At 37.9% G+C, this 23,856-nt stretch overlaps 1 protein-coding gene across 2 annotated transcripts; it reads right to left on the minus strand.

Annotated features, from left to right (window-relative positions):
- Positions 1 to 1,474: 1,474 nt before the first annotated feature.
- On the minus strand, positions 1,475 to 20,599 carry LOC134498712 (interleukin-18 receptor 1-like). Of its 2 annotated transcripts, XM_063304938.1 has the most exons (10): positions 20,508 to 20,599; positions 18,740 to 18,974; positions 12,824 to 13,007; positions 11,501 to 11,654; positions 9,667 to 9,732; positions 6,301 to 6,451; positions 5,301 to 5,434; positions 3,628 to 3,789; positions 3,017 to 3,175; positions 1,475 to 2,260 (listed from the first exon to the last, which is right to left on the minus strand). In XM_063304938.1, exons 1-10 carry the CDS (start codon positions 20,563 to 20,565, stop codon positions 1,860 to 1,862), a joined length of 1,704 nt encoding a protein of 567 aa, XP_063161008.1. In that variant the 5' UTR covers positions 20,566 to 20,599; the 3' UTR covers positions 1,475 to 1,859. The 2 variants fall into 2 exon arrangements, with proteins under 2 accessions (XP_063161008.1, XP_063161009.1); XM_063304939.1 differs by lacking the exon at positions 20,508 to 20,599 and having other exon boundaries at positions 18,740 to 18,993.
- Positions 20,600 to 23,856: the final 3,257 nt, after the last annotated feature.

Raw genomic sequence — 23,856 nt, forward strand, 5'->3', positions numbered from 1 at the left:
AATTGATCATCAAAGAAACAAACAGAAACCCAGATCTGCAATATAGATAGATGATAGATTAGATGACAGATGATAGATGACATATATACACACACACAGAGACATACAGTACAAACACAAACACTTTTGAAAAGAACAATTGTAATACCATTTTTTGTACCACCATTTCTTTAAAAAAAAAAAGATTGCAACAATGTCAGTAAATTTTAAAATCAAGCCATACTCTAATTGAACACGTTTCAGCCATTGGTCCTCTACATTTGGCCATAACTGAAATTTTAACACCACAAAAAGAACAGTCAGCTTGTTTAACAAACATCTAGCACAGAAACCATAGCAAACCAAATTATCTAGAGCACTTTCACTCTTAGGCTGGCCTTCATTCTGCCCAGACCTGCATTCCCTGGGTTGTCTCCTTGCTTCTCTGCTGCTTAAAGGCATCTTTTTATTTTGTGTAAGCTGAGACCTGACCACGCACAGGGGATTGCTAAGGGGTAGGTAATTTTTCCATCACAAATTGGAATGTAGGATTGAGTAACCAAAAAAGTCATGGGTCCAAGGTTAAAAAGTGGGAGAAGCCAGGGCCAAACCTAAATCTAATTCAATATTTATAACTTTAATATTATTTTCTTTCTGACACAGTAAAAAGGAACCTTTCAAGGACCTGAAGGTTCTGGAGACCTGCGATCTGAGGTTATGCATCTCTTCATTGAAGAATTCTCTCCTAGAGCAAATACTTTATTTAAAGAGAAGTTCCTCTACTGGTGCAAGAGCACCCATTACACAATCCATCAAAATTAATGTGTCATCCCATGCAACCCTAGGAGTTCCAGGCTCATAAATTGTTATAGATTGCAAATGTGTTTTAGTCTCCTTGCAGTATCATTACATTAGATGAATTTGTTCAGGTTGACACCAGCCTGATCTAATAATCTAAATGTGAGTTATATGCTAGTTGGAATACAGCACTCCATATGTGAAGGCCAAAAAGTTGCTTCAGAGCTCATGGGATACATATGTAGCACTGGTCTGCAACTTCTTAAAGCAACTACAGCCTTTCTCAGGACTCTTTGACTGCAGAAGGACCCCAGGAAAGGCACCAGGACTTTAAAGAGTTATAGACAGATGCTATATTCACACCTATGGACACCTAAGGGTAGTGACAGCATGAAGGTTCTGTAAAAGTGGAGTATGGCTATGGCAGCTAGTCCTTTTAAACCTATTTCATGTAAGCAACGCCCAGATGAAAAGTAAAACTGTGGCTGAGTCAGGTTACTGATTCTTGCACTAAGTAACACAAGATCCAATGAATTCTAATATAATTGATGTCATTCAGTGTTTTTTTCCAGTGTCTGTCTCACACACACACATACACAGAGCTGAACTCCAAATATAGTTCTTGCTACTAATTGGGGACAATGTAAACAGTAAGTCAACCAACTCTCAACAGTGCTATCATGAAGCTTACATTTTGCAGTGTTTTGATTTGTTTCTCTTGCATTTCATTGGGCTTCTTATTCTTCATCAGCATCTGCTGCACTTAGGTACAAAGAACAATAAAATACAAAGGAGACATGCTTATTCTTTGACATGTTGACATTGGACCCCATTTTGCAAATATAACTGTAAGGCAGAAGTCTTGTCTTTTGACGTATCTTGTAAAAAAAGGACAATGGTAAGGAATATCCATACTGAGTCAAAAAATATAAAGAGACTACTGAAAACAAGCCTATGACATAGATGGAGCAACCTGAAGCCCCCAGGCCCAGTTCTGCAGCCCCTGAGTATCTGGAGCGATGTTCTTATCTTTCAAGTTTTGCTTCCAAAATTAAGCCAGCTGAAGCAACAATGATGAAAACCTAGTAGCAGGCAAGTGATGGCTTGGATGTGATACAGAAAGTGCTTGTTCTTTTTCTTCTGTCCTGCAGTGTTACCCCTTGACAAACCGCTGGCGCGGTTGGCTTGGCAGGCATGGCATAGCGAAGCTTTTTCCAAAATTTAGAATTTAAAGGCAGCGATTTTTCTTCTTTCCATTTCACCACTTGGCTGGAAGAAAGAAGTTCCAAAGACTTGGGCAAGAAATCAGAACAACTTTTGGGCATGTACTCTATTAATATGACTTTGATTTTTCTCTCAACCAAGGCTTTATGCAGTCCAACCTCTAACTCAAACATGACTTGGTCAGAGATATAGTTTTGGCTCAGAATAATAATTAATCTTCGACTTCTGTCAATGAATGATTGGATATCATCAACAACAGCTGTAAATAGAAGAGGTTGTGGTTACAGTTAGCTGAAGAAAGAGGGAAAAAGTTACATATTCATAATAATACTTTGAAATAAGCATGTGTGATCTACAAGCGATAATGTAATTCTCAGCTTGTCTGCCAGTAAGCAGTTTGAACAATAATAATAAATTTACTTATATCTTCCTCATTAGCCAATATCAGGTAGGTGCTGTCTATTCCAATACAAGGTGATTTGCTTGCCTTTGATCACTAGCAAGATTTATTTTATTTCTATGTAATCTCACTCACTCAGCTTTTACTGGTTTTTAGTTAACATTTTATGCAAAAAAAGGCTGTAAATATATTAGTTAAACAATAAAATTATGCTAGTGTCAGTCAGCAATGGCAAACATAAAACTGGATCATTTCAAAGGAGAAATTCAGATGAGAAGTAGGAAGGAAGACAGGAAGAGAGGGAGGGAGAGGCCTATAAGATGTTATCTGCAGTATTTTCAGAAACAAACATAAACCACATCTAAAACCACTACTTAATTCATCCCAATGTCTTTTGATTTGAGCAAAAGAACAACCCAGGACTTTCCTCACTTTTCTCCAAAATTAAAGCAAACATCTTTTTTTAAAAAAAAATATAAGGAAGAGAAGCAAGGCATTCTCTAATCTCAGTAGTGGTATTTCTAGGAAACTAAGTGGCTGATATATTTTAAATTTAAGAAAAGAAAAATGTATTTAACCAATATATTTAATGATAATCTCATCCCATCTGCCTACCTCCTCCAGGAGAAATATCTCGTTCACAAATGCATAGCTTGTATCCAAAATGATCTTCTAATGTTTTAGGTAGTATCTCCAGGGCAAATTTTCTTTCTTCACCACATATTGGTGTAGAGTCTTTCAGGTAAGACACAAAAGCATCATATAGTTTCCCATCTAAAAATAAATAAATAAATAACTCACAGAGTCAGGGTACTTCTCTGACATAATTATTTATAGGAATGGCATTCATGTAAGGTCTCCTATTTCCTTGTACAAGTGCCTGAGCAGCAACTTTGCTTCCACTCATTTATTTTGTATTTATTTCATTTATTGTACCAACAATCAAATAATAGATTGTCTACTCAGGACTAAATAGGGAGCCAGTGGAGAGCAGAAACCGAGTAGATAGAATAAATAATTGCCCATTTCGGAGACCTATAGAACAATTACTTATTTCCATTACTTCCAGAAAGTAACTCTATATCCCCAGTTCCTACCTTCTTTCAGAGTAGACAAGGATTGCAATAATGAAAAGTGAAGGAGTTACAACTTCTTGTATCTTCTCCACAGATACTTATGGATTTAAATCAGCACAATTCATTATTAAGTAGAACCAGCCATTTTACCTTCCAGGGTTTCATCCTTTCCCATTATATCTCTGAACAATAAAACAAGCTCAATCTTGAATACTAAGCAGAGAATCACCATCATTACAGCAACAAAGGAAAACATTATGGCCATTATCATTCCAGTAGTAAAGACATGAACTGGTAAATCTGGATTAGATTCTGGGAAGGAAAAAGAAGAGAATAAATTATTGTTTATGAAGGCAAGCTTCTCCAATAATCACAAGGAGAGGTTAAAATATTCTATAGCCAAGTGGCTGTCTAGTATGCTTTGAGACAGAAATATAAGTAATAATAGCTGTTTTGCCTTATACTTCTATGTTAAAATAGAAAAATACTCTTACAGTCTATAAATATATTTTAAATTGACAAATTCAGAACCAGGAAATCTATTTGCTTTCACTCACTTAGGGTCAATATTTGGCATTAAAGACTCAATCAAATGTCAAGTCCATGGACCACATAAAGGTGGGAGTACTTTTAAGTGGATAATTAGAATGCTTTATCCATTCTCACCAATTCTCCTTTATAATCTATCAAGCCAATTTTATGCCAACTGCACTTCAGATTAGCTGTAAGCCTCACTTGAGTAAAAAAATCCTTTAAAATAGAATTGGAAAGGAGGATTATAGAGGAACATTGGCAGGTAGCTGGAGGCAAACACAGTATAATAATTCTAGATAGTGCTAGAATATAAATCAAATTTACACCATTTTTATTTGAATATGTAAGCACAAGGATGCTAGTCCCAAATTAGGAACCAGTAAATTATGTCAACTAAGAAAGAAATTTACAGAAATATATTTTTTTAATTATTATTTCTAAGAAACATCAACAAATAGGTTGATCTCTTCATTTCTGGCCTTTATTCCCAACCTGAATAACTCTGGTAGCTAAACTTCAATTTGTAGATATCATTGATGAATACCTGGCCAATGAACAGCAAATTATAATCTCTGTTATTCTATATGAACATGTCAACCTGTATTACAAAAGTCATTTTGATAAAGTAGATGAGTATAAAGTATTTTCAACTATGTAGTCTTTATATCAAAAGTTGTCCTGAGAAAGTCATTACATTAAAAAAAAGACTTAAAAATATAATCAATTAACAAAAGACGATCAACTTTTTCAAGCGCTGGGGAAAATCATATGATTTTGTGCAATGATATGGATGTCCTCCCCTTTTTTAAGAAAACTGAATGCCCAACTTATTAAAATAGTTCATAAATCTCAGTCCTGAGATCATTTCTTTTACCTCTGAAATTACATAAAATATTAGATGACAATTCTAAAATATTATGGCCATTCAAAAAAAATGTTTTCATTTCATTAAAAGATGGGTCTCAAAGTAAGAGAGTACTATCTAGAGATACCATGAATGTTTTTATATAAGTGGGTATTAAGTTGCTAACTCTGAAACAAACAATTACGTCTACAAATCTCAAATTCAGATTAAAACAGAATACAACTACTGTAGTAATTAGCCTTGCATAATTTTCCAGTTGTATTATCAGCAGTATCTAAAACCATCTCTTCACCTATTCATCTTAGTCTTTTACAGGAACTATTTTTCCTCCACATGAATTTAACCTCACTGCCACTTCTGGGTCCTATGGAGACACCTGTTTTTATACAAGTTAATTTTTACACTAGATTAAACTACATAGTACCTTTTTGCAATATAAATGTTTGTTTTTCAAACCCATTTTCAGAAAAGGTGCATGTGTATGAAGAATTGATGTCCTCTTCTTTAACGCTTTTAAACCACAGTTGTTTCACAGCATATTTTTTTCCATTTTCATCACTGTTAAGAAAGGCAAATTGACACAACAATCCTATGAGCATTACTCTGGAGCAAACCTCAGTGTATTCAAGGAATTTTACTTTTAAATAAACGGAAGAAGAGAGCTACAGTAAGTTTATTGAATTCAATTAATTAATTTGCTTTTCAGTCATAAACGGTAGCCCTCCTGCTCTCTTCTTCAAGCATTTGATGTATCTGGAAGGTTTCCAGATTGTGCTTTGAAGAGTTCCCAGGAATGTGAAGGGCAGTTTTTCTGTTGGTCACCTTGTAAATCTTGGGAATACATCCCTTAAATTGGTTTCTTTATCCTCAACTTTACTCTTCTCTTTGAAGTTGTCCTACTGACAACTTAAAGTTTGACATCCATACCTATTTAATACTTAAAACTACTCACTACTTAAAGTTCCAACATCCATAGCATGAATTCTGGAGATTGCAGTTCCAATATATCTGCAAGATACTAGTTTGAAGAAAGTTGAGCTAAATGGAGTGTCGGGGAATAGAATCATAGAAAGATTAGCTTAAGTAACTAGATTATTCCCATCTTTTAAAAATAGCTGGTTTATATTTTTTGAATGAATAAAATGGGAACAATTTCACTTATCTATAAGTCACATTCTTATCTTAAGGAATTTTCATTTGGTAAAAATGCAGAAATAGTTGTAGCTCCTCTCAAAGTAATAGGACTGGCTATTAAATCTCTCTTTTGGGGTGGGGGTATTACAAATATGCCTTTTGATTATATAGGATCTCAGTTAGTTACAGTAGATCATATTGCAAGATCTACCAAAGAAAATTAAAATATGTCCAATTGTCAAAGAAGTGTAAACACAGATACATAATTTTTGGTAACGAATATTACTTACTATTTACGCTCTTCCATTTGACACAGTGAACTATTCTTCTGACATGTTTCAATAGTATCACCATGCCCAATCCAATAAAGCTCATACTGGAATTGAACAAAGTTCTTCAAATAACCTAAAAACACTGTGCAATTGAGGATTTCCTCTTTACCTAATAGAAACATTTATTAAAAATTAATAATTTGGATGAATTAATGAAAGACTAACTTATAAAAATTACAAGGGAGAAATCACAATTTCCTACAATGATTTGCCAACCCAGAGATATTCTCCCTTTGGATTCTTTTAAGAATTAAATTTTAAATCCTTTATTAATAGCCTTGCTTTCAACGAATGCATCCTACCGGCTGGTATTTGCTGAATTGGTGATATGTTACTAATAAATATAATTTAACAACTACAACAAATAAGCAGTTGGAAGTTTGAAACAACATTCATCTCACTGACACTTCAAACTGAAAATATTAGAATTCTATTTATTTATTTCTCATATTTCTGCACTGCCCATCTCGCAGGCAACTCTGGGAGGTTTACAATTCAGTTAAAACAACAAGAGACTAAAATCATAAAAACAAGGACATCATAAGAATGTAAATATAAAACATAAAAAATATCTAAAATTTATATAAAATATAAATTCCTCAGGGCCACATCATGGCACCAACCACTCCCGATTGACTATCCCCCCTCTAACCCCAAGTGAGGTGGAAAAGCCAGGTTTTCACTCCCTTTCGGAAGGCTGGGAGATGGGGGCCTGCCTCACCTCTGAGGGTAATGTGTTCCACAGGACGGGGGCCATGGGAGAGAAGGCTCTCTTCCTGGACCCTGCCAATCAACAAACTCTCATGGACAGGGTCTGTAAAATGCCCTTTCTGCCTGAAAGGTGGGACAGGTCAATGTAATGGGGGTCAGGCAGTCCCTCAGGTAACCTGGACCCATGTCATGTACGGCTTTACAGGTGATAACCAACACCTTGAATTAAACCCGGAAGGAAACTGGCACCCAATGCAGCTTGTGCAGCAAGGTGTTATATGCACCATCCTTGGGCTTCCTAAAACTGCTCACGCGGCCACATTCTGAACCAGCTGCAGCTTTTGGATGCTCTTCAAGGGTAGCCCCATGTAAAGCACATTGCAGTAGTCTATACGGCAGATGACTAGGGCATGAGTGACTGACAGGAGGGCCTCCCGATCCAGGAAGGGGCATAACTGGTGCACAACATGAAGTTGTGCAAAGGCTCCCCTGGCCACGGCTGCCACCTGCTCTTTGAGCAGGAGTTGTAAGTCCAGGAGAACCCCCAGGTTCTGCACTGGAACTGTCTGGGGCAGTACAACCCCATCCAGAACCAAAGGTGGTAAGTTCCTGGATGCCGAGCAGCCCCCAACCCACAGCCACTCGGTCTTACCAGTGTCCGGCTGAAGCCTGTTGTTCCCCATCCAGAGCCCTACATCCTCCAGGCACTGAGAGAGGGTGGCCACAGCTTCATTCAAGTCACCCGGGATCGAGATGTATAATTGGGTATCATCAGCATACTGATGATACCTCATCCCATGGGGACAGATGATCTTACCCAGTTGTTTCATGTAGATGTTAAAAAGGAGCGGAGAGAGTACTGAACCCTGTGGTACCCCGCAAAGGAGGGGCCGCAAGCCAGATCAACACCAATTGGGACTGGCCCTGAAGGAAGATGAACTAGCACAAAACTGCACCACCCACCCCCAGCTCCCTGAGCCGGCCCAAAAGGATACCATGGTCGATGGTATTTCCACAATCTTATTGGTTACAAAATATGTATAGGACTAGTCTATGTATAGGACCTTCCAGCAGTGACTTAATTCCAGTGTTCCTTCTGCTTGACCCTTATCATCTGATTCTCAAAAAAAGAAAGGTATTGGAGGGAAGGAACAAAGGAAATTGCAATGGCACATAAAATGGGACAGTATATATTGGAAAAAAATGTTATTTTTTCTTCCAAGTCTCAATATTTTTAATCATATGATATTATTTATTGTATTTTCTTTAGAGCATCCTTTCTCAACCTTTGACCCCGGAGGAACCCTTGAAATATTTTTCAGGCCTCAGGAATTCCTGCACATTCAGGCTCAAATATAGGCCAGAAGTTACAAAATCATTATATTTGTTTCATGTGTAGGCCTGTATATATGCCTTAACAGTGTTCTTAAACTAAAAATAAAGAATGAAGCTTACCTCTTTAATGTGAAGTTGGTCAAATTTGAAATAATTTTTTAATAAATCATGATCTCCCAGGGAGCCCCTAGTCAGGGCTGCAACTGGGGGGGCAAGCGGGGCATGTGCCCCGGGCGCCGCACTGGGGGGATGCCAAAATGAGCACTGGGGGGGCGCCAAAATGGGCGCGGAATCCATGTTTGCCCTGGGTGACACAGATCCTAGTTGCAGGCCTGCCCCTAGTGATCTCTTGTGGAACCCTAGGGTTCCACAGAACCCTGGTTGAAAAACCCTGATTTAGAGGCTACCTTAAGCTTTCTAAAAAATTTTCTCGTAGTACAACTACAACAGAGTAACTATAGATTGTTGTATACCACTGTCCTACACATTACACCTATTGCACACTTAAACATGAATATGGTTTAAAAAAAATAGTTTACATGCTATGGGACTACAGAACTACCGAATTGTTAGAAAACTAAAGCCTTTGGTCTAAACTGTTAATGGCCACTTGGATGCCCTGAAAATCTCTGAAACCAGCTATTTTAAAAAATGGCAGTGTGTACAGGCATGTACTTTGACCAGAAAAATAACCAATTTTTTAAATTGAATATCACTCTTCATTTTTCTCTACAATTTCTTCAAAGGTCTTTGGGCCACTGTTTGTTCTTATTCTTCTCTTCTAAAAGCATGGTACCCCGGTGGCAGCTAGTGCTAAGTGAAGCTGATGAGGCAGGATTATACCTCCCCCTCAAATAATCTCAAGCTGTAACGCAAACACAATTTGAACAAACCAAAAAGGTGCACGTTAAGCAGGAGCAGATTGCAGCAAGGTCATCCATGTTGCTGCACTGGCTTCGCCATGTTCTCTTAGCACAACCAGAAAAGCTCCACTGTAGCTGAGGTTGGAATAACACCACATGGGGGAGCTTTCTTGAACAGTATGGAAAACAATTATGGGTAAAGAAGGAGTCCCACTAGAAGGAATGCTGAGATTGAGGAATAGATGCTGGATTTAAACCCTAAACAGGTAATGCACAGTAATGCCATTCCAGCCCAAGCACAGACAAGTCAAAGAGATTTTAAAGGCAATGTATATTGCCAGCTTTTGAAAAGACACAATTTATTCATTGATAATATTGCAAAACTTCATCATAGGTGAGTAATAAAGAGAAGTACCTATTTCAGTTTTGAAAACATGATGATCCGGTCCAATTAGCTTTGGGATTACATTTTCTTCAGCACCTTAAGAAGAGAAAAGAGTATTACTTAAACCAATTTTCCTAAGGAGTCCATCATAACAATAAATGTAATGTGTTTGTCCAAACATAAAACTTTTTTTTTAATTTTTAAGTATATTGGCCACTTAATCAAAGATTATTCTTCATCTCAAAGGAAGGACATTTTTCACTGTCCAAGGCCATGGTTCAATGGAGGTCAAAATAAGGAGAATGATGTGAAGTGGGAAGATTTACACATGTTTGTTTGTTTATTTCTGGGCTTGGGGAAGAGGTTCAAGGGTTTTCCTAGTTTATCAAAAAGTGCTAGGCCTATTTTAGGAAATTGTTTTGTGCTTCCTCCTCAAAATGGCAAAAAACATACCACTGATTGGCAGTAGAAGGGAGTCAGATAGAATAAGCTACATAGGAATGCATACATCTTTCAAAAACATTTTTTATATGATTGCTTCAAGATAAAAGGAGTGAAACAAGAAAAATCAAGACTGAACGGGATGGGAAGGGAAGGGAAGGGAAGACAAACACATATTACCCTAAGGAATTCATTTAACATACTATTGGGTACTGACCACATGGAATAAATCTATCCATTACATTCCTAAACAGTGAGCTCATAAATAGAAGTAAACGCATGTTGGGGTCCAGGTTTGTAAATCAGAGAGTATACTGTCTTTCCAATATTAATCTTTTCTTTTCTTTCTTTCTTTTTGCTTATACCACGTTCAAGAACTCCATAATTCTTCATACAGTGATAAATCCCAATTTTTTGATATATTAGTCAACCAAAATTGGACAACAGTGGAAAAACCCATATCAGATGAATGGACACTTATTCACCCTTACCCCACACTCTGAACATAATGAGGTTGACATCCAATCCTTTTGAAACATTCTCTGATGTGTTCAGTGGAAAATAATATTTTGTTGAGTTGCTTCTCATATTAATAAACGTAGTATTTTAAGATCCTTATCCATTGATTTGTTAATATAGGATATCCCAATTTTTTATTTCAAACTTCTTGCAAATAACTACAAAATTGTTACACTGGCTCTTGAAGGCAGGGCTCCAAATTAATTTGGACCCTAGAGCTGGAAATGTTCTAAACATTCTTATGGCACCCCAATTTCAATATCCTCATATCCACTCCATACAAAAGGAAAGAAGACACATTGATCTCCACCCATCCATGCTTTTTGTTTATCTGATAGCACATAAAAAGAAATGAGTCATTTTCAGTTACATTGGTCTCATGGCCTTCTAATATCATATTCAAAATAGAAATATAATACATTGTATATAATTTAAGAACCAAAATGAGTGGTATGCATGCACAGGAGCAAGCTGACAAGGCCAGATGACAGCCAACAAGGAGTAAAAGTGACTATCAAGCAGTAAGACTTACTTCACTCAGTCACACAACCAACAAGCATGAAGGACTTGAAAGCTGAGATGACGTGGGATGGAGGGCTGCTGGCACGAGATAAAAATGAGGTGCTGTACAGAGGACTTGTCAGGAGACCCTGTCTGTGCACACAACCATCTATCGAGCCTCTGGCTTCTCCAGCACCGCTTGCATTACATAGCCAGTACATGTATGAGTGTGTGCAGCTTCAGCAATTATAATCCATAAAGCTAAGAGGATAACAAAGATTCTCTCTGCTGTTTTCTTGAGTTCTCCATTACTGCATAAGATCTCAAAATTCAAATCTGCAACAGTAGAGCGAGAACATCACTGATTGTTGTCCCAAGTCATGTAACAATTTTATAGACTCACCTTTAACATTTAAACTGGTGGTACTTGTCCTGTTGTATTTCTTTCCTTCATGAAGAATTGTTTTTACACATGTGTATTTCCCACCATCCTCCTCTGTTAACTGATCAATGTGCCATTCTTCTTCTCCTCTTTTATTAATATTCTCTGTGCAGTTCTGTTTAAATGAAGATATTTACAAGAGGGCTTCTGATAAACATAAAATATCCAGATTAAAAAAAGTGAACAAGTATACCATATTGTAAGACAAAGCTCCCCTTCCACCCCCTTCCAAAAATACATTCATTACTTTGCTCTAAGCTTCTGGGATAAGCATAATGATTGCATTCAGTTTTCATTCTTTAAACTTAGAAAATTAGGATCATTCCTCCTACAACCCTTAATCTTGGAATAAGTCCTACAGAGCCCAAGGTGACTGGTATGTACAGATTTAGGTGCTTAAACTAAGTCCCCAGCTTTAGTTGCTTAAAAATCAGTTCTTTGTTTTAAATACACTCATTAAAACCTTAAGATCTTTCAGAAAGAATGAGTGTAACACAGTTGCAACCTGCTCATGTCAATATTCACTCTTTTTCAGTGAAATGAAAGGAATAGGTGTTACTAGAAATGTATTGCCATCTGAAATTTGTATTATAAAGCAACATTCAGGGAATTAACAAATTAAAACATCTGGAAACATTAATCAAATTTCACATTATACCAATCATTGTTCAAAAGAAGACTAAAGAAGGATGTATTAAAAAGGGAATTATTTTTTGACAACAGACAAGTTGGATGAGAGTTGCCACCAAGCTGTACAGGATATCGGCAGTGAAGTTTAAAACCCTAATCAGCTTCAGAGTAGGGTCTCTGATGTATTCAGTTCTAGCAATTCATGGGAACAATAAGATGAACTTTATCCAAGTTCAAGATTGTACTAATTCCTCATATGAGTAGTGGTCAACAAAAGTCCTCTCTTTAGAGTTGTACACCTAATTCTACAAGCACAATGGAACTGTCTGCATTGGGGAAGCTTCACCACAGTGACAGGCTCATGAACTGCTATCCAAGTAATGCAGCATTTAGGATTGTCTGGAAGATTCTGTATGCCTAGCTCTACAGTTGACAGCCCCTGCTGAACACAGTTATGCTATACTTATAGAGACTGAGTCTTCACTGAAGCCACCAGGGCCACCTTTCAGAGAGGAGGACAATGTTCACTGCAACTCAGGTAGTCACTTGTGTTTTTTATTGTCATAATGTATGAATGCAGTGAATGACAATTTCCACTGTGGTACTTTATCTCCATCCTCCTGACTCATTTTATAAACAAGAAATACCTTATACCTTATACCATGCTATGTCGACCACATTTACACTGTCATCTGTATCGCTGCATGTGAAAGCATAGCTCCTCCCAACTATGCCATCTATTCCAGTAAGCACATGCTCTTCGGTGAAACAATTTTTTTTATTTCTCTTGATGACATTTAAGGACCATTCCTTACAGGGTGTCTCACGGGTCCCATTTCTGCAGGGGGACAAGAAATGTGACGTTTAGCCAGAAAGCAGAATAATTGTGTCAAGGAGAAAATATTCCTCCAGGCTTTTCACATCATAGAAATAAACCTGTAAAATCTATGTCAATAAATTAGGGGTTATTTAACTTAAAAGTTAAAGAAACATACCCATATTTTTGTTATCTGGCCACACTTTTAATAAAGGCTTAAAACTTGGATAAAACCAGCTATTTCAATTGCTGACCTGGACTGCCAATCATGGCTTGCTCACCACCAGAATCAACTCAGTCTCACTCAGAAATGACTATTTAGAGTAGCAGAACAAATTAGGGTCAAGAAAAATAGGACCAAATTACCATCCATGTTGACATGGGTATGCCTTCTCTTCTCTTTTCCTTCTTTCTCTTGTAATAATTTATAATCGGAATTTAGATAGCCAAACATGTACATAAAGATGTATACCGACTAATTTTAAAATTGTATTACAGGTAGTCCTGGCTTAACAATCACTCATTCAGCAACCGTTCAAAGTTACGTCAGTGCTGATTGTGTGCATTTATGACCAGTCCTCATAGTTGTGGCCATCACAACATCCCCACAGTCATGTGATTGCAATTCAGGTGCTGGGCAACTGGCTTGCAATTATGACATCACAGCATCCCGCAGTCATGCAATCACCATTTGCGACCTTCACTGCCAGCTTCCAACAAGCAAAGTCAATGGGGAAGTCGGCAGGAAGTCACAAATGGCAACTATGTGACATTGCATGGGATTTGCTTAACGATGGCAACCAGAATTGCTGGAACTGCCATTGTAAGTCAGCATGGTGACGCAATGACGTGCTTTACAACCGTGCACTTAGTGACAGAGTTGCTGGTCCCAATTACTGTTGGTAAGTGAGAAGTACCTGTATCCTTTTCTAAAACAAAGCAATGTTTATTTCCAATTAAATGTGTTCAGTATCACAGCAGAATATTCTTGAAATCACAATGTGCTATGATTTAAACAGAAGAAGAATGACATTTTTGGTGGTTGTAAACATGGATGTCTGGAATGCGAGGAACAAGACAATCATTGGTTAGAACTACTGTACAAGGCAGATTATAGCTTTGTTTGGTCTGTTTTTCCTCCATTCAATTTTGTTTTTGTTTTTTGTTTATCCACACATGTTGTTTCTTTTTCAATTCTTTTTAGAGGACTGTATTATAAATAATACTAATAAAAACACTGTAAATGGTACTACTACTTACCAATATACAAGGCTATTATTTTCCCTTTTTTATCATTATTTGTGGAAGGCAGGCATTTTTCCACTATTTGAGGGCATACTCTACTTCAAACTGGGAAGAAACGAGACCACTCAGGTTTGATCAGAGCCTTAGAAAACAGATATATAATGCCTACCCCGATTCTTTAAAATAGTGGGGGGGGGGGTGTTCAGAGGATTACTTTTTCATGATTGTCAAATAGTTTAGGTTTGGTTTATCAGGAATGTAGAAGCAACTTAAGAAATTGGAATGATTGTAGAGAAAACAATCATAACTAATACACATAAGAGCATTCGGAAATCCCACTCTAAAACTATGATAGGCTGAATTCCGCATTTTCCAAAAATGCAATTGCTGAAATATATATACAGATCATAGCAGTGAGGTACTTAAGTGCCATTTAAGTAGATAATGTGTGATAGATTTACTCATAACTTGTGTAACACTCTTCCTGTTGTAGACATGCCAAGTAAAGCTTAATTTGCAACACCCTTCCTGTTGCATGCACACACTTACAGTGAAAACCATGCCATCACCTTTGGAGCTAAGAAATTTACGGCTTGATGTAATCAGGAAAATGGAACAAACAAACCACAATCTCTATAGCAACAAGGTTGTTATCTGTGTTCGGCCACAGAGTTTGCTGACATTCCATTCAAAGCTTCTTAATACCTTGACGTTTTGAAGACTGGTTGCATGAAGAAGATGATGATATCCAGAAGACTTTGGCTATCTCTCTTTTTCAAGATTCTAAACTGATTTTGGAAGCTCTAAGCTGTTGTCTGGGCATAAGCCAGTGACTGAGAGGGGATGAATAAATTGGGGCTTCACATGACAAACTCTTTTTGATCAACAAGCAGACTAATCTGGGACTGGGGCACAGCCTGTCCTGGATGAAGTCATGTGAAAAGCTTGAACGAAAGGGCTGTTGAATGTAATGGAAGCAAATAAGTTGCTCCTGGAAGGTCGGGAAGCAGCAATAGCCTCCCAAAGTGCTTTTCCCGAGATTTCCCTGTGGATAAGTTGCTCTATTTCTTGGAGAAGGAAGTTAGACTTTAGTGATTCATTATTTAATCACTTCCAGTTTAGACTACTGTTAAGGACTCCAAGTGGGGCTGTTTTTGAAAATGCAAGCATTCTATCACTGATGCTCAGTAGGGTTGCACCTCCCCCTTTGAGGTTTGGGCACAATCTAAGGGACCTCTTGAACTCTCAGCTCCTGCTCAAAGAGCAGATGGAAGCTGTGGCCAGGAGGCCTTTCCTCAGGTGCACCTAGTGCACCAACTGTGTCCTGTCCTGCATTGGGAGGCCCTTCAGATGGTTGTTCATATCCTAGTCACCTCACAATGGGATTACTGTAATGCAGTCTACATGAGGCTACCTTGAAAACTACCTGGAAGCTACGGCCCATCCAAAATGTAGTGATGCGGGCACCGGCTTCCAGGTGTAATTCAAGGTCCTGGTTATCACATTTAAAGTCTTTCATGGCATAGGGCCTGGCGATCTGAGGGACTGCTTGTCTCCAGTCATCCCTGACCTTCTGATTCAATCCAGCAGGGTGAGTGTGCTCTAGGTCCTGTCAATTAAAGGTCATCTGGCAGGAGGCAGGAGATGCACCTACTCTGCTGCAGTTCCTGACCTCTGGAATTAGCTTCCCCCAGAGATTTTTGTGGCTCCCACCGTTATGTCATTTAGAAAATTGCTAAAGATCCGGTTGTTCTCCCAGGCCTTGGTGACAGTTGACTTTAGAGCCCCCATTTTATTTTGTTTTTTGGTCTGATTTGTTTTGGTTTTCTTCTGGCATTTTGCCCTTCCAGTCAGTTGTACTTTCTATATGTTGGTATTTTAGTTGTAAGTTGCCCCAGAGTCATTTGGGAGTCAGGCAGCCTATAAATTAAATTAAATTAAATAATTAATTAAATTAAATTAAATTAAATTAAATATACTGTAAGCTCAGAGCTGGGGCAAAATGTAGCAGCTATGATTCTAACAGGAGTGCCTTCTGCAGATCATATTACACTGATCCTGAAACAAGATCATTGATACTGAATTGGATTCTGGACCCACATCAAGGAGCTGGTTTTGATGTAAAGCCTAAAATGCATGGGGATACCCTAGTGTAAGGGCTGGTCTTCTGCAGTAACCTGTTCATAATTTACAGTGCTCATTAAGTGTCCTATTATATGTCCCCTCATTTAGTAAGTTAGATAGGTTGGCTTTTGAAATAGTACCGCCTTTTATAGTAATAGCAACCCAACTATGAAAAATGCTCCAAAGGAAGAGGTGACTTGTTCCTTACATGTATTACATGGACAGGATAACTTCGTAATGGTGAACTTTTAATATTGTGTAACATTTTGTCACTCTTTAATTTTAAATGCCACAAATAAACGTTGTTGAATGGATTTTTTTTTCTCCAAGATTTCTTGTTTTTATATCACTCCTGAGAAGGAAATTATTTTTAAATTTGCAATGGGAACATACAGTATTACCTCCACTGCAAAGAGATGGTATATCTCTGATTGGTAAACTGGGTAAATGAATATCATGTAAATGTAATGGCTGGGAAAAAATAAATACTTTAGAAAGGAATGCTTTGCCATGCAGAATTTATACCATGTGTAGCATTTCTCTACATGTACCTAAAGTGCATTTTCAGAACTGTAATGCACTATTTCAGAAGTTTATTTAGAATAAAATTCCCTTTTTTGATTCAGGAAGCTTCAACTGTCATTTCAAGAAGGAAGTTTGATTTCAAGATTAAGTTTATCTGATAGGGTTCATTTTCTGGTTTATGAATGGCAAGTTTTACTATTGCTAATTTTCTCCTGGTAGCTATATTGGAATTCTTCTGTTTAGGTAGGAGAGTATTAGTGTTCAACTATCTTGGAATGTAAGAGGTTCTCCTTCCTTTATTTTAATTACTGGGATTTGTTCCTTCTGCTAATGCTAAATTTATTTAATTTATTTATAAAATTTGTCACCACCCATCTCCTCCCACCAGAGGGACTCTGGGTGGTTTACAACAAAATAATCACAAAGACAATAAATATATAAAAATGCACTATAAAATTACATATCGCTAGTAAATATAAATAAGAGTAAAATCCCGATGATTGTGATCTTGTTCAGTCTTTATGTAGAAGGGGTCATTCAAGGCACTAGCCAACCCCAAGCATGACTATTCTCCTCCCCGCCCTAGGCCAGGTAGCAGAGCCAGGTCTTCAAGTTCCTCCGGAAGGCCAGGAGTGATGGGGCTAACCTCACCTCTGGGGGCAAGATGTTCCAGAGGGCGGGCGCTACTCCAGAGAAGGCCTGCCTCCTGGACCTCTCTCACTCCCTATCATCACCGATTGGGACCGGCCCTGGAGGAAGGAGGTGAACCAGTGCAAAACCACGCCGCCCACCCCCAACTCCCTGAGCCGACCCAAAAGGATACCGCGGTCGATGGTATCGAAAGCCGCTGAGAGGTCAAGAAGAGTGAGGATGGATGCACTGCCACCATCCTGCTCCTGCCAGAGATCATCCATAAGTGTGACCAATGCCATTTCCATCCCATATCCAGGCCTGAAACCTGACTGAAAAGGGTCTAGATAATCCGCTTCATCCAGAACCCTCTGGGGCTGCAATGCAACCACTTTCCCCAAAAAGGGGAGGTGGGAGACTGGATGAAAATTGTCCAATACAGTATTGTTAATATTATGAGGGAATTAATTATTAATATTAATAATATGAATTAATTATTAATATTAATAATATAATATGAATTAATTATTGGTATTGTGATATTAATTAATTAATTAATTAATTAATATTTATGCAGGGGCCCAAACTTAATAACAACAAGGCAATCCTTCTTTTGGAGAACCTGTGTAGTGTATGAAGTATATACTTTAAATCAATACATAGCTTTAAATTGTAAATTTGTTATTTGAGGAATTGCACCATATATATTTGCCAATGCATGCAAAATAGCAATATATTCAATTAACAACCTTGTAAGATGGGCCAGCAACACTTGAAACTCCCTCTAGTAATAAGGGATTTCCCATGTAATATTCAGGGTAATAAAATAAATAATTACTCCTAAACAGTTGTTAGGAAAGACTAAATCGGTTGTTCAAATGCAAAAGTTGCCCCGGTTGACTTCTGGACTTGCCATAGATTCCATTTCTACTTTTCTTGGCAACCAGAGGCTAGTCACCAGCTGGCATCCTTCCCCCTCTTCTGCTGCTATGCAGGTATTCAGCCGTGTGACCAGCAGAAGGCTGCATCACCCAGCTGCCATCCTAGAGACTTCACTAATCTGGCTAACTTGTGCCCGTTCTTCAGCTAACTGGCCTCAAGGTGTGGGAAGCGACATCCAGGAAACTGAGGTTGGACCATAAGGCTGAAGAATGGAGATAAACAAGGAGACAACTTCCTTTTTAAACATGTAATAACAATCCTTGTATCTAGCTACATAGTGCACCTACCTGAGACAGCAACTATAGATTCCAGTATCATTCACTACAACTGGCCAAAATCGCAAATTAGTCCCGTTCAAGTCAATTCTTCTGTCTCCACGAACTAGCACTTGTTCTTTTTTGTTGGTATCTCTTTTATACCAATATGCAACTTGTCCTTTATCTTGGGGTCCCATAGAGCAGCAAAATGAAAAGTATTCTTCTTCTAGCACATTAATAGGTGAGTGCCATTTGCAAAGCTTTCCTTCAGAAAATTGAAACATATATAGAAATATAAAATAGGTAAAAATAAATATGTATTTTCTAGAAAATAGGAAGAAAGCCTAGTTGTCATTATTAGAAGTATGCTAACACTGGAGCTGATATAGTTCAGCTTTATAGCACAACTTGTCTATGGCAGCCTTTTCTTTTAATTGTTAAAAAATGCTGTGTGTTTATATGCTAGATATATGTTAGTAGATATGCTAGAGCAGTGTTTCTCAACCGTGGCAACCTTAAGATGGGTGGACTTCAACTCCCAGAATTCCCCAGCCAGCATGTTGGAATCCACCCATCTTAAAGTCCCCAAGGCTGAGAAACACTGGTCTAACAACTCCATGGCATCTGGTAAAGTGAGCTGTAGCTCACAAAAGCTGAACCTTTTAATCAAATGTGTTACTCGGAACAAGTGCTACCAGACTCCTTTTGATTTTGGTTACCATACACTGGTAACAAACTGTCCTACAACTTTTATAACTTTTGAAATTCAAGAATCACCATCCACTAAGTCTGCTTGATTGATTGATTGATTGATTGATTGATTGATTGATTGAGGTCACCCAATTCGGCTGGACTCTGGAGGCCTGCAGGTGTATCCGCAAAGGGGCAGGCATCAAAAAAGTCAAGATGGCAGCTGCAACTAGGTGATACAATTCCTGTCCCATTTTTACATGCATTGCAGCTGCCATTTTGACTTTTTAAAATCTTTCCTCTACCCACCTGCCAGATCCCCTGGGAGGCCTGTCATATCCATACTACATGTTGGTGTTTTTCAAGGGATTTCATGAATATTTCATGCTTCTGAAAGAGAATACTAAGCCTCTAAAGGATGTATATGTTCAAGCATTTATGTCACAAAATCTTGAAGATTACAGGTGGGAAGGAGAAATACATCTTAGTGATAGTGATGCCGCAGGAACTAGCAAAGTTTGGCTCACAGTATCTTCTTGCCTCACTTTAATTAAGAAAAGATCCAGTTCAAAGATCCACCAAAAGGATGCTCATGACACTCTGAAACTGCTATACTTCACACTGTGTAATGTCACAGTGGGACATAAGCACATGCACATTCTCCAGCATAGTTCTAGAGCAATAAGATACTGTGGTTTGAGTATGGGAGAAATACTGTGTCTTAAATGGAATCAAATCCTTGGTAATACTGTGGTGACATTTATTTTTCATTAGTATTAGATCATTTTCATTACTTAGAAATATTTAGATGCTGAACCTCCAAACGTTTTTGACTTATTGTTCTGCTATACAGTATGCTGCATTTCTACATAAAGTTCACAATAGACTATGATGAAATGAGAACAAGCAAATTCACAACTGCCAGCTAAACTTGTCCAACACGCTTTCTCAAACATTACCAATAACTACTTTCTATTGTTTTAGTATTAACAGTATGTCAAACTCGCAAGTAACATCCAGCCTCTGGTAGCATAGACAATCTTCAAAAATCGACCTTAATATATCATGCTTAAAGATAAAAAGAGAAAGAAAAAAGAGTTATGCTTACCTGAGCTGATAAAACTAAGGATCAGCAATAGCAAAACTGCCAGATTCTTGGAATACATTTTAAAATGTATTTCTCCTTAGCTTCTCCTCTAGACCAAAAAATTTTTTTAAATTCTAATTAAAATGTAATTTTAATAGTATGATTCACTAGTCTTTAATGTGGGGATATGAGTAATACACAACAAAACTACATCTGGATATAAGATTTTGAACTGGGAGTGAGACTTAAGAAAAGTAAGTGAATATTTGCATAACTGAGGTGGTGACTCCAGAATTTCATCTGGTGCAGCTCATTCTTATAATCATGGGTGTCCACAGGCTCTGGTCAAAAAAGTCAAGATGGTAGCCACAATTGTGTGAACGAAGCTCCACCCATTTTTATGTGTGATGCACATTAAAAATAGGCAGAGCTTTGATTGCACCATCCAGGCTCCCACGTTGACTTATTTTTTAACCATACCTTATGGATATCCCTGCCTATATTAGATTTAATTTTCCATATTAAACATAATTGACTATTGCTGTAGAATTATTGGGCAATCATAAATACTTGATGTCTTTTCTAGAGTAAAGACATTAACTTGCAATGGAGGTTCCCATGAACCCTCTGGTCATTATTTCCAAGTAAATCTGAGTATTTTAGTCTTGAACTGGCCGTGCACTGCATACAATCCACAGAGAACTTATTTTTATTGCATATATGTATATACAATCCCACTCCCATTCTATTTATATGACATCTTACTCATGCATGCATATATATACATATACATATACATATACATATACATACATACATACATACACTCAAACTGGAGAGAGAACATTCATGGTAAACCACACATTACTTTCAGGATAAAACTGGCAACTGTGTCTATTAAGTGTATTGTTAAAATTGCCAGTTCTCACAGTTCTATCATAATTCAATCACTAATGTTTCTAACATGAAATAATATTGCCCCCTTTCAACTCAGCACTTCAGACCCTTGTAATCTTCAGAGAAACAAAAATTATGATATCACTATATCATAGCATGGGAGAACAGCTTGTATCTACTTAGTATATAAGCATGGCCATGGCCTACCAGCAAGAGCTGAAGACTCCCAGATGTTTGCTGCTGAATCTGTTTCAAGGGTCACGGCAAGGAAAAGCCAACATAGTGTAGTGGTTATGGTGCATGGGAAATCCAGGTTCAAGCCTACCTGTAGCCTTGGAAGCTCACTGGGTGACTTTGGGCCAGTCAGTCTTTCTCAGCCCACCTCCTGACAGGGTTGTCACTTGAACTCCTAAAGGAAAAGCAGGACATAAAGCTAATAAATAGAAGCCTGGCACTTCTAAGAGTAATTGACTCCACTGCATATCGAACTTACCTTCAGAAGCCCATCCTATTGTTCAACCAAAATCACTGGCATGTAATTTAAGACTATTAGCTTATGCTTTTTGATGTAGCAGAGGAAGGGGAAAGTTGTCATCTTTGCAGTCCTTACTGTGTTTGAAGAGTGTTAGGATTGTTTCCTATGTTCTCCAGACTAAGTTACTTCAGCACCTTCACTTCTTCATGCTGTTGACTACCTTTACACTCTTCAGGAAGCTACAATCTATGTGGTCCTACAGTTGGCAACAACTATCAATCAATCAGGTACAAGAGAATCTGAATAGGGACAAAGCAACTCTCCATAAAGAATACCAATCAAACGGGAAGAAGCTCAGCAGAGTAACAGTCAGAGACAAAAGAGGCCATTGCCTCTTAACCAAGGAGATGATGTGAATAATTGTTTCAAAGCAAACTGCAGATATTTCAGAGAGGGATAAATCAATAATGATAGGGGATTTCAATTCTCCACCAACTGTTGGGAAACGAAGTCTTCATACTGAATTAGTTTAAATCTCCAGGGACAGATGAATTGCATCCTATGGTACTGATGGTACAGTTAGGATGAACTCCTAGGCATTATCTATAAGAAGTCATAGAGCACTGACAGATGCAAATGCCTAGAGGGCAGCAAATGTCCCTATTTAAAAAAAAAAAAGATGAGGACTAACTTAGGACTGATACTTGAGGTATTCCACTTAATGCCTTCCTCCAGTTTGATGAGGAACTGTTAACAAAAGCTTCACAACTGCAACTTTCAAGCCAGTTATGTGCCACTATAAGGAATATATAATTCCTTACTTAATCTATTACCAAAGTACCAATTAAAAATGAGATAAGGTGATTGCTGACCAATTCATGCCGACTTCTGGTAATTATCACATTGTTTTTGAGATGCTTTCAGACTGTTCTCTTTATGATCTACTCTAGAATCTTTCCAGGTATCAGTGCCTGTAGAGGTAATCCTGTCCTAACAGTCAGGAATCACGCTGAGACGAGGAATAGGTCTCTAGTGTTTATTACTACTACATAAGACAGAAAATCCTAACAAACTGAAGAAGCGTGAGAAAAACCCAGACAGATAAACTCCAAAAGTTAAGGCGGTTCTGATCTGTGTCTCTTTGAATGGCTGCTTAATTCCTCAGTACTACGCATGCGTTTTTCCCCCTGGATAGAGGCCCCCTCCTGCTCGCCATCAGTACTCATGACAAATCCTCACTTAACAACACTAATCGGGACTGGAATTTCCATCACTAAGCAATGCAGTCATAAAGCATGACATCACATAACCACACTGCTTAGCAATAGCAGTTCCGGGACTTCCAGTTGCAGTCATTAAGTAAATCCTACGCTGTCAGTAAGCATGACATCACACAGTTACCATTTGTGACCTCCTGCCAGCTTCCCCATTGACTTTGCTTGTCGGAAGCCAGCAGTGAAGGTCACAAATGGTGATGACGTGACCGTGGGGGTGCTGCAACTGTCGGAAGTACGAAGACCGATTGTAAGTACCACTTGCTCAGTGGCATTGTAAGTTCAAATGGTTGCTGAATGAGTGATCATTAAGCGAGGACCACCTGTAATTCCTCAGATTCTCTTTTTCCCCTTTTTGAAGATAGGGACTTGGATGATGCAGAATACAGAATAAATACAGAATATTTATCAAATTTGTAGATGATACAAATTGGATAACTAATATGCACAAGATAAAAATAAAATTCAAAATAATATTGATAGAGAAATGTGCTTTAAGTTACAATGAAACATAACAAATAAAAAGTTATTCACAGAAACAAAAATTAAATGGAAAAGTTCTAGGATGGGGATACCTGATCTGGTAAGAGACTTAAGAAAAAGTCTTTAGAATAGTAGTTTATTGCAGAAAGAAAGTGGGTGAGCATTGTAATGTGGTTGCAAACATTCCAACGTATCTCCAAATCATGGAAATAACAGTTCTACTTTATTCTTCTTTTGGTCA

This window comes from Candoia aspera, chromosome 5 (assembly GCF_035149785.1).
Source record: "Candoia aspera isolate rCanAsp1 chromosome 5, rCanAsp1.hap2, whole genome shotgun sequence".
NCBI classification, from domain to species: Eukaryota; Metazoa; Chordata; class Lepidosauria; order Squamata; family Boidae; genus Candoia; species Candoia aspera.